The sequence below is a fragment of the Podarcis filfolensis genome, assembly GCF_964270895.1.
Source record: "Podarcis filfolensis genome assembly, chromosome: 7".
Lineage (NCBI taxonomy): Eukaryota > Metazoa > Chordata > Lepidosauria > Squamata > Lacertidae > Podarcis > Podarcis filfolensis.
Window position 1 is genome coordinate 3,450,513 of NC_139603.1, and position 11,084 is coordinate 3,461,596.

At 40.5% G+C, this 11,084-nt stretch overlaps 1 protein-coding gene across 6 annotated transcripts in view; it reads left to right on the forward strand.

Moving 5' to 3' along the window:
• The window catches only part of FAM193A (family with sequence similarity 193 member A), a 52,355-nt gene extending 42,522 nt beyond the window's left edge, over positions 1-9,833 (forward strand). For all 6 annotated transcript variants that reach the window (XM_083624436.1, XM_083624437.1, XM_083624435.1 and 3 more), the window contains 4 exons: positions 2,266-2,496; positions 3,403-4,192; positions 5,279-5,360; positions 9,066-9,833. In XM_083624436.1, coding sequence (XP_083480562.1) covers positions 2,266-2,496; positions 3,403-4,192; positions 5,279-5,360; positions 9,066-9,159 — 1,197 coding nt within the window. In that variant the 3' untranslated portion in view covers positions 9,160-9,833. The remainder of the gene's footprint in view (positions 1-2,265; positions 2,497-3,402; positions 4,193-5,278; positions 5,361-9,065) is intronic.
• The last annotated feature ends 1,251 nt before the right edge of the window (positions 9,834-11,084 follow it).

Consider the following 11,084-nt stretch of genomic DNA (forward strand, 5'->3'; position numbering starts at 1 on the left):
TGGATAAATGGATGGGTTTTATCTGCATCAAAAGACTTGACATGGCATGTTGGTCCTTTCCTATTCCTTAGCTTAGCTTAATGATTCTGTGATGGTGAAGAGAGGAAATGAGGCCCTGGGATGTGAGGGGGACTTAAAATCTACATCTCTGTAGATGTACATGCATATACTTGCTGAAAAACATTTAATTATTTGGAATACTTCATACAGAATTCTACAATATTTGGCTGGCCTTGTTTTGTTCACTTTTAACTTGGAGTCGGGCACCTCCGACCAACAGCAAAGGAAGTCCACATGCACACACAGCCTTTCTTCAGAAAGGCAGGCAGGGAGCATTCTGGCTTCAACTGATATTTGGCAAAAGGGCACGGAGCCCCTCTGCAGAGCAGCAAGCGAAAAAGGCCACCCGTGTCTCTTTTTGCAGCGTTCCCACCCCCGAGTCGCTCTCATTCACTGGAGAGGAATGGATGGGTGAGCGGCTTACTGGTTTGGCTGTGGTCTCAATGCGCTTCAGGTCCCTTGGGCATGCAGTGGCCAAACCATCCCAAGCCAGAAAGTAGAAACCCAACCTTGGATCAGGGAAAGGGGCAGGGATCACTGCCCACCTTCAGTGGAATGAGCTCCTCCAACTGAAAAAGTTCTTACATATTCCTGCAATCATTTTGAAAGCTTCAGGACTTATTGTGATCCGTGTTAAATTAACTTAAAGACACATTGAATCTCTTTGGGCCAGGCTAGGCATTTTTGTGCAGAGAGCAGTGTGCCTGTGCCCAATGGCTTCTGCAGCAGACTTATTTGTTGCATCAAGTCTACATCTCCAGGCATTAAAAGGATTTTAACAATGGCAGATGCCTTGTAATTGTGACCTGCCAGGGAGGGAGACTGAGGGAGCACTCATACCCTAGTACTACTCTTTTCCCAGTGCTAAGGAAACAGGTCTACTGCTCCACTCAAGTTGGACAGGGGATTCATTATGCTGTGATAGCACTGGTAGACCAGTGTGTTGCTGTTCAGGCAGCTGAAGTGAGGGAATGAAGGAGAAAAACAGGTACTTGTCTTTCTGTCTCCCAGTATACATTTACAGTCCCGTGTTGTGAAACATTTTGCTAATGAATCTGCTATAGGAAGTATACTACCACCAACTGACACTGTGTTTGGCATATAGAAAGCTGCCTTGCAGCCAATCAGACTTTGTCTATCTCGCTCAGTATTATTTATTCTGAATGACAGTGGTTTTCTAGGGTTCCTGCCCAGGTGTCCCTGTCACTTGCTCCCGGACAATACCAGAGATTGAACCTGGGCCCATCTGCATGTTCTCTGACTGACTTGGCTACTGCCGCTTCCCAAATATATGCAATTATATCTGTTTTATAGGTAGCTATTTTTATGTTTAAATTCAAAATTGGAAATACAACAAAGACATAACTTTAAATTTAAAGTTTCGAAAATTACAGTAGTACCTTAGTTCTCAAACATTTTGGCTCCCAAACACCACAAACCCAGAAGTGGCTGTTCTGGTACTGCAGCAAATCAGAAGCCGTGCTATCGTTTCTGATCATTTTAGAAGTCGAACGGACTTCTGGAACGGATTCCGTTCAACTTCCAAGGTTCAACTGTACTTGTAAATACATGTTTGAATTATATGTTTAGTTCTAAAAACTAAAAGTATTTCTCTGTGTTGCCTTCCAACTCTTAACCTCAAAATTTCATGCAGTTTGAGCAATTAGCTGTTTCCCATACTCTTGTGAGCCAAACTTTGTAGGCATTCATGGATTTCTGCCATTTTTAGCTCTAACAAATTTTGCAGTTGTTAGCAAATGCATTACTAGGGCAGCATAAATTTCTGTTACATACATTTTGACGTTCCAACAATTGAATCTTAGCATATGTAAATTTACATGGAGCTTAATGTCTGGCCTGAAGTATTTTCTTACAACACTTGTGATCATTATGCTAGAGTCCTCTTCAGGCATGAATGATCACCTTCAGAGGCAACATGAGTAGAGGAAGCCTGCAGGGTTGGATGTCTCTACAGCCACCACCTGTGCTGATTAGAGCTTCTAACCTGGGCAGTCAAGCCACGCTGGGCCGCCCTTAAGGGTCTGGAAGGAGTTGTGCAGCTCGCCCATGCCGCCTCTTAAGCCTGATTATTTGTGTTTTGCAAAGTTCTTCTATATGGACATCTTTTTAACTGCCTTTGTTTCTGAATGCTAAAATTCAAGTGATTTTTCAGTATTTACTATGAGTTTATAAATTTTCTGTTAGCCACCAGCAGCACCAACTAGTAGGAATTATGCTGAAATGAGAGAAAAACTTCGCTTACGTTTAACAAAGAAGAAAGAGGGACAACCCAGGCAACCAGAGCTGATACAAGATAGGGAAAGTGTTGTTGATCATCGAAAAGTAGAGGACTTGCTGCAGTTTATAAACAGCCCTGAGACTAAGCCAGTAAGCAGCTCAAGGACAGCCAAAAGAGCAAGACATAAGCAAAAAAAGGTAAGCCTAGACTTGTATTTGAGGTAGCCATTTATTGAAAGGCATGAAAATGAGCTACTCAAGGTGTTTCAGTGGTGATAATACTATTTTTAAGATGTTTCACAAAATTATTTTCAGAGATGACTTTTGGGTGTTAAGTTTTTAACTCTTGTTGCGTTGTTACTTTTTGTTTTTATTAGTAGATTGTTTAAACTGTTGTTGCTGCTGTTAAAAGCCACTTTGGACTCTTTTTGGAGAGCAAACTGTGTTCAAATGCTTTAATATCTAAGTAAAGGTAAAGGTGCCCCTGACCATAAAGTCCAGTCGTGGACGACTATGGGGTTGTGCGCTCATCTCGCTCTATAGACCAAGGGAGCTGGTGTACAGCTTCCGGGTCATGTGGCCAGCATGACTAAGCCGCTTCTGGCGAACCAGAGCAGCGCACGGAAATGCCGTTTACCTTCCCACTGGAGTGGTACCTATTTATCTACTTGCACTTTGACGTGCTTTCGAACTGCTAGGTGGGCAGGAATATCTAAGTAGACTAATTGAAATTAGTGAACATAACTAAGTTAGGTCCATTAATATCAACGGTTCTACTCTCAGTAAAATTTAGTTGAATCGCAGCCAGTGTGTGCTATATGAGCTATATCAAAACTATATTTCTGTATCTCCAGGAAGAATTAAATACAGCGCTGAGCAGATTTCCTGATGGAAAATGTTTGCTCCATGTGCTGCTTTGAGGGCTTTCCCACCTAACCTGAGACAATTGGGGGAGGGGGAGGGGGAGAAGGTCCTCTTGCACTAGTTGAAGTCCTTGCATGGGCTTCTTCTGGTGTGATCAGTTAGTTGAATCCAGCCCTACATCAACTTACGTTTTTGGAATCTTCATGCCATTGTAAGAAAGGTAAACTGTTGTCTTCCCAGTTAAAAGAAAAGGCCCACATTGAAACCAAAGCTAGAGAAAAGGAACATCATCAGCTACTAGAACAGCAACAGCAAGAAGATAGAGAGGCACAACAACTACAAGAGTTAGAAGACATTAAGAAAAAGAAGAAAGAGAGAACCAGCATAAACTGCCAACAAGTACAGGTGCATACTCAGAATTGTCAAGTAATGATGAAGCCTTGCCCTGACATCCCAGAAAACATTCAGAATGAATTCCTTGATGAAATAGAAACATCATCTGAATCACTGTCTAAACATGCAGATCATGTTGAACAGGGGCAAATTTATGAAAAGTGCTTTGACCCATCAAATCCAATAAATGGTAGAGACTCAAAATTGCTTTTCAATACAGAGATGACTGTGAAATCACATGAACCCCTTTCTTTGCTTCTTAACATAATGCATCACCACACAGAAGATAACAACAAAGAGCAGATAACACAAATAAATGATCTGTTTTCTCAACGATTGAAAAAGTCTTCCAAAGCAACTGATATACAGACTCCACCTAAAATAAAAAACAAAATAAATTCTAAAATAAAAGTGGCAGAACTTCAGTCACTTGCCATCTCCAAAAAAGAGGAGAAAAAAGTAATCACAAATAAAGCAAAGCAAATTAATCCTGTGACAAAGTCACCTTTTGTGAGAGGCTCCTTATTTCCAAATGAACAGCTGCATAATAAGCTTCTACTACAAGAATCTCCACAGCCAAAAGGCAAGAGCAAGAAAAATAAGAAAAAGAAAAGTGACAAAGGGAACTCCTCAATTGGTAAGCCTCTATTTAATTAGCTAGTTGTGTATTTTAAATAGTTTAATGCTTCCAAAGCATCTCCGGTCACATTGAGGACTATCTGAAATAATACTGAAACTGAGAAGTCGCCTCCTGTGCTTAGTTGAGAAGTGTTGTAGCTCAGGGGTAAAGTACATGATTTGCATGGGAAAGATCCCTGCCTCAACCCCTGTCATCTCCAGGTGGGGCTGAGAAAGGCCTCTCTCTCACACCGCAAAGATCCTCAGCAAGTCAGTGCAGACAATACTAAGCTAGATGGACCTGATGGTCTGACTCATTACAAGGCAGCGTCGTATGTGTACAACAGTCTCTTTTTTATGAAATTATATCTTGTGCAACACACAAGCACACCCCCAGTGCATAGGCACCAACTTTTAAAAAAGAACAACACAATCTGGTTTCCCTCCTCTCTCATTCATACTCCATTCAGCAACTAAGCTTGAAAAAAGCATATGAGAATTTCTTTTCCTAGCCTTAAATGCTGGTGGATGGGGCTGTGATTTTCATGGAGATTGCAGCTGGTGCAAGGGAAAGGTAATTTCTCTCTCCAGGTGCGATCTTCATGCAGATTTCCACTCACCCCATTCTTGAAAACAGCCTTCCATTGACATAAATAGAAAGCTGTTTTCAAGCTTATTTGTCAGCCAGGGGTGGGGTGATTTTTGGTGGGGAAATTGTGGCACATGAGGAAAGAGGAGTCAGCTTTCCCCTCCAGTGCAGCAGTTGCACTTGAACATAGTTTTCTGTTGGCCCTAACAGAAGATTCCTGCTGTGGCGGAGAATACCTGCAAAATGGGAAGACTCCACACACCAGAGTTACCTAATAGGTTGGTGGCTCCCCACCTCTGCCTTAGGGTGCCTCTTGCTGGCCCCATTTCAGTGGTCACTGGTCACGTTACAGAAGTCCCCAACTTAAGAATGTGGCTAAGTTCTAAAGACCAAAGTTCTTAAATATCCTATACCAGATTAAAAGGCTTAATTACTTCAGGTTGCATGTTTCCATTTGTTTCCTTGGGAAAAGAGGTAATTGAAAATAATCTTGTTTTTACAATGTGTTTTTTGCAGATGATGTGTTTTTGCCCAAAGATGTTGACCTAGACAGTGTGGAAATGGATGAAACTGAGCGGGAAGTTGAACATTTTAAAAGGTAAGTAAGTGCTATATGGCTGTCTTGTTGCTATTATGGCCCAAATAAAAACTCCCAACTGGTTTTAGGCATAGCTAAATAGCATCTAGGGTTGCATTCTGTTGAGGTATGCTTGTGCCCAGGCAACACTCTCTACTGGTGGAACAGAGTGTTCAGGGCATTGATACTGAGATCAACTAAGAAGTGCGCTAGACAGGCAACAAATGGAAGTGGTAGATTGAGCTTCTGGGGGCCTGGATCACAAGTTGTGTTTACTTGCCTTAAAATAAGGACAAACATCCTTACAACAGAAGGTAGGTTAAGAACTTCAGTTAGATCTCTGGGCTGTTTGAAGTAGATCAGCTAAGCATTGTGATTCTCAAATGTCTAAAAAAGCAGCAACTAAGAAGCTCCCTTCACCTTGCAAAAGAAAAAAAAGAGAGGTTTGCTGGGAAATAATGCCTTCGTGGGTGGGAACAGGAGTGGATTTTTTCCATAAAATAACTTGTGGCCTTTATTGTGGCACTGATAACAAATTCTGGGCAGAACTTGCAGGCAGAAGTCTCCATGTTGATTCTTAGCAGCTCAGGCAAGTGAACACATACTGTTTTGTACCAGTTGGTGACTCTTGGGGTTGTAGTACAGTGGTACCTTGGTTCTTAAACTTAATCCATTCCGGAAGTCCATTCCAAAACCAAAGCGTTCCAAAACCAAGGCGCACTTTCCCATAGAAAGTAATGCAAAACAGATTGATCCATTCTAGACTTTTAAAAACAACCCCTAAAACAGAAATTTAACATGAATTTTGCTATCTAACAAGACCATTTCATAAAATGAAAGAAATAATCAATGTTCTGTACTACAAAATAAATAAGACAGTAGTGTAGATGATAAATATTAAAATTAATTATTTTCCTTACCTGCACATGATAGTCATTGTTTGGATGGAGGGCTTTTATCCATTTCCGCAGTCACACAATCAATCAATCATAAAACGAAAAACAAGCCACAGTCACAAAAATGAAAAAGCCACAAAAACGCAAAAAATAGCAAAAACAAAAGCACCAAATATCACCTCAGAACACTGCAATCAGAAACGGAAGGCTTTAATTTCAATGGGGGGGACCCAGATGAGTGGCACAAGGGCAGATGCGAGAAGAAAAAAGGCTTAATTACTATGCGGGGGACTGAAATTTGCTGTGCAACAGTAAAAACGGATGCTCAGGAGCACATTTGGCTTCCGGGGCAAAGTTCGAAAACCAGAACACCTACTTCCGGGTTTGCAGCATTCGGGTTCTGAATTGTTCCGAAACTAAGCTGTTCAAAAACCAAGGTACCACTGTATTTAAAACACAGTAGATCCTGCAAGCCTGAGATCTGCCCACCCGTGCCTTACAGTTTCAACTGAGGCATTCTCATCATAAATCTTGTGAAGGCTCAACGTTTTTCTCTGCCCAAACTTGCAAGATGCTCTAAGACTATTTCATATTCTTGCAACAGGGGAAACACTAGCCTCCTCCTTTCAGAGGTTCTAGGTCATTGGGTGAATGTGGTGTACAAAGCATCATTTTGGTAATACCCACCCAGAGACAGCCGGGGGCAGGATCCTTGCATTGTAGGGGGTTGGATTAGATGACCCTTGGGTGCCTTTCAACTCTGCAGTTCTATGATTCCATGTCATACTCCATCCATCAGTGTAGCCGTTCCTCTTATTCATGCATCCATGAGGCCCATCTCTTCACCATCCAGCCCCCACCACCTCTCAGCCACCCGCACATGGGTACATGAATACATGCATGCAACACACCCTTCTAATATATAAATAGATACTTGCTTCCCTTACAAAAACAGACATTAAATGCTTGACCAGTAAAGAGTTTGAAGTCAATTTTATTATTCATTTATTTTATTTTATTTATGAATCACTTTCCATGAAACATCCTCGATCGATTTAACAATAAAAACATATATAGAAATCAAGTTGAAGGCCAAAATAGATGCAGACTGACATCAAAATCCCCACTTTTTTTTTTAAAAAAAGCACAGTGTCTCTTTTTTAACATCTGAGATGCCACAAGCTGTTATAGTCGTCTCAGACCTTATTTCAATTTCGATTATTCTACTAATTCACTTAGAATTAGGCTAAAAATATTGTTCAACATATTGAAAGTTTTCCCTTCTGACTTTCAACAGATTAAGACTTCTCATTATAATACATATCCACCATTGCTGAGTGCTTTCTTTTTATTTTCATCTGTTATTTTGTTAGTAGCATTTAGTAGCATTTTTATTTTTTAAAGTGGGTCAGTATCTCTTAGGAGTCTTCCCAGATTTGCTGCCACTGATGAAACTGTGCACAAGTTTCCAGTGCAGCAGCCTTCTTTTCTAAGCAGCTAGAAGGACTCATAAAATAAAAATGCTCCCCTTCTTACTTTCTGTGAAAGGCTTATACATGTGTGCTTTTAACTACAAAGCACACTTTATTCACAAGCAGCCCATAACTTCAGTTCTCTGCACTGTTAGACAACACCTCTGCAGAAACAGAGAATGGACAAACTAAAACTCACAAAGCAGAAACCTACCCTAGTAACTACTTTTATATATTACAGCAAATGAGAGGGTGGCCGCATATGCTCACTGCTGTATTGTTCAGTCTTTCCATTTCTGTAATACTAAATCTGGCTGAATCGAAAAATACAAATATGTTTATCCCACATGTGTAAGACCATGCACCTTCTTGATATATGTTTTTTTCACAACACATTTATGAGGTAGGTATACTGAAAGCATGATTTGTCCCAAGCAGAAAGCAGAGTAGGGATTTGAAGTTGTACCCAAATAGAATCATAGAATCATAGAAATAGTACTGCATCTAAACGTTGTAAGCTTAATCATTGGGACTGAGGCATTGAACTCTGCTCCATATATAAAAATGCATGCATAGTTGCACCAATGTTTAGGTTCCAAAGACTTTAAAATGAGCACTGGGCATCAGGCACTGTTAGCAGGGTTAATGAAGTCAGCTGTAGAACTGAGATCAAATTCCAATATGGGGGGTCATCATTTTCACGATAGTGCCACCCTTGGGGCCTCTCAGCCCAGGCATTGGGAGCCCATGGCTCTCCACATGTGGCTGGAGTTCAACTCCCACTTGCTTTGCTAGCAGGGGCTGATTGGAGCTGAAGTGCAGCAACATCTGGGGGGCCACAAGTTCCCCATCCCTGTTTTAGCACAATCAAATGAGATTAAACATTGGTTCATAGCCTCTAAGTCTCAGTCAGCAACACATTTTAATAGCAGCTGTTATTTGAAATGACCCAGAGCTGAGGGGCCAGAAGCATTGGCTCTGCTTACTGACTTGCCACATTCGCTCATTGCAAAATGCAGACAAAGGTATCTTTAAACCTTACCCCACTGTGAATAGCAATTTTGACTTTAAAAGAATTCTTTACTTACTTACTTACTTACTTACTTACTTACTTACTTACTAAATACAACATTAGTTATCATGTCAAATCATTCAGCCTTCTTCCACCCTAGGGTGGGTGTTAATGCACTCTCTTTTAGCTGAACTTTAAGCAACTCTGCTCAAGTATTAACAAGGTACATTTTATATAGCTAGTAATTAGAAATCTAATAATTATCAAAGGAAATTGTAATGTAGACATGATGATATATACTTCCTTGGTGTGTATTAGATTTCCTTTACACATGTTTTCTTTACAGATTCTGCTTGGATTCTGCCAGACAGACAAGGCAAAGACTTTCCATCAATTGGTCCAACTTTAGCTTGAAGAAAGCTACCTTTGCTGTCCACTAAAGGACACAACATGGATATGAATGTTGTGGGATCTAATTACTAACTGCACTCCCTGTGCTGAGAACTGCTGTGGCCTTGAGACAAATACCTTCATTAGCAGTGCTGTGTGGATCTTCACTGGTCATCTAGCCTTTCCCCTGATTATGCTAGAAGGCTGCAGAATTGCTGCTTTCTAACTACATATGTTAGTTTCTGTGATTGAAGTCTGTGAATGAGACTTATCTGACTATAGTCTGCAGTTGCTGGAATTGGAACAACAGCATGTTTCCAGTTTCTGGAGATACCTTGGCTTTTCCCATTTTGCTATGACTTGTCCTTTAAACAGAGCAATGAATCCAACTAGTTTTGCTCTTTCCTTATAGACTTCTTTAAAGAAATTGTCATAGAGAAAATTCCTCTTTTGGGACAAGCATTTACTTTTGTTTTTCACAATCTACTGTTGAGAATGTACAAGTTAAGCAATTTGTGTTTTGATTCCCAATTTGTAGCCAGCTTGTGTAAAAATACTTGCAAGAGGAAGTTTAGCAAATGAGTACTTGCATATCAAATCAGTAAAACTGTATAACTGTATTAACGCTGAAGCCTATTGGCTGATTTTTTTAACATATTGTTAAATAATATTAAGATCATGCCTTTCTTGTTGAAAGATGGAATACATTAGTAATCACAAAAGACTCATGCTCTGTTTTGTGTTTCATTGCTGCCGTGGTAGATGGTGGTGGGAAGTTGGTGTGTTATAGATGAGGGAGGGTTCATGTAGTTTTTGTTTTTATGTGTTTGGACAGCTACCCTGGGGAAAACATTGTGCAAAAATCGCTAACAAATAACAGCTGTGAAAAATTTTAGCTGTTATGATTAGGTTGTTGAACTGCAACTGCAACAGAGGCAGCAATTCAGAAGCAAATAATGTAATTGGTATAATACCTGAATTAATTTATAATCCTTGAAACAGTGTGAACCCATCTCATACCTGCTATAGTTGTCACATCTCTGTGTGCTGGTTGAGCACAGCACTCTGCTGGTGGAGCAGTATATTTCTACATCTAATATAAGCCTTCTAGCACAGTGGAGGAAAGAAAGCTAGACAGGATGTTATGCTCACTCAGAAGGTTGGTCCTGCCCACAACTATGGTGTGATGTTACCTTTGGAAAGAAAGTTAATGAAGATCCCCCTCCCTCCAAACCCTTCTCCAGCTGCATTTGAAGACAGGATTCTTTGCAACTGTTAGAAATGCATGACCAGGAATATAAAAAACCTAGCCAGGGAACTTTGCTCTCAGACATTAAGACATCACTTGGCCACCAATTCGAGAATACTCAAGAGGGGACTTTGATGATGGGGAGCTCTGCATAAAAAGGCAACTCAACAGCCAAGATAAACAGTAATAATAAAGGGCAGATAGGTGATGTTTATCTTTTCAGATTCCCCTTTCAGATTCTCTGCCCAGGATTTCAAACACAAGCATCTGCCAGGAACTTCAAGCTCACTTCTGCAGCTGGGGATGCAAGGACAAGGCTTCCAGCACAGGTAAGCAAATGAGAAGTTGCTTGTGCATTAAAATGTGGCTGTCTGCACCCTCCTTCCTTCTCCTGAGAAATATATTTTGTGTGCTCCATTGAAATTAAAATATGCCAAATTAACAACGACCACAATGAAATGAACTTAGAGTAAGGCAAAAGTGACTGGTTATTCCCCCCCCCCCATCAATATGAGTACTTTTCAAAGAAAAAATAGAGGTTTCTTGGCCAGTTGAAAACCACAGCTGGGAAGGACCATACCTCAATAGTACAGTGCATGTTTTGCATTTAGGAGACAACAGTTCCAGGTAAAATATCCAGTATTTGCATTTCAAGGATCAGATACGTTGGAGAGTCACCATAAGTCAAGAGTATACAATATTAGGTTAGATTAATCATTGGTCTGA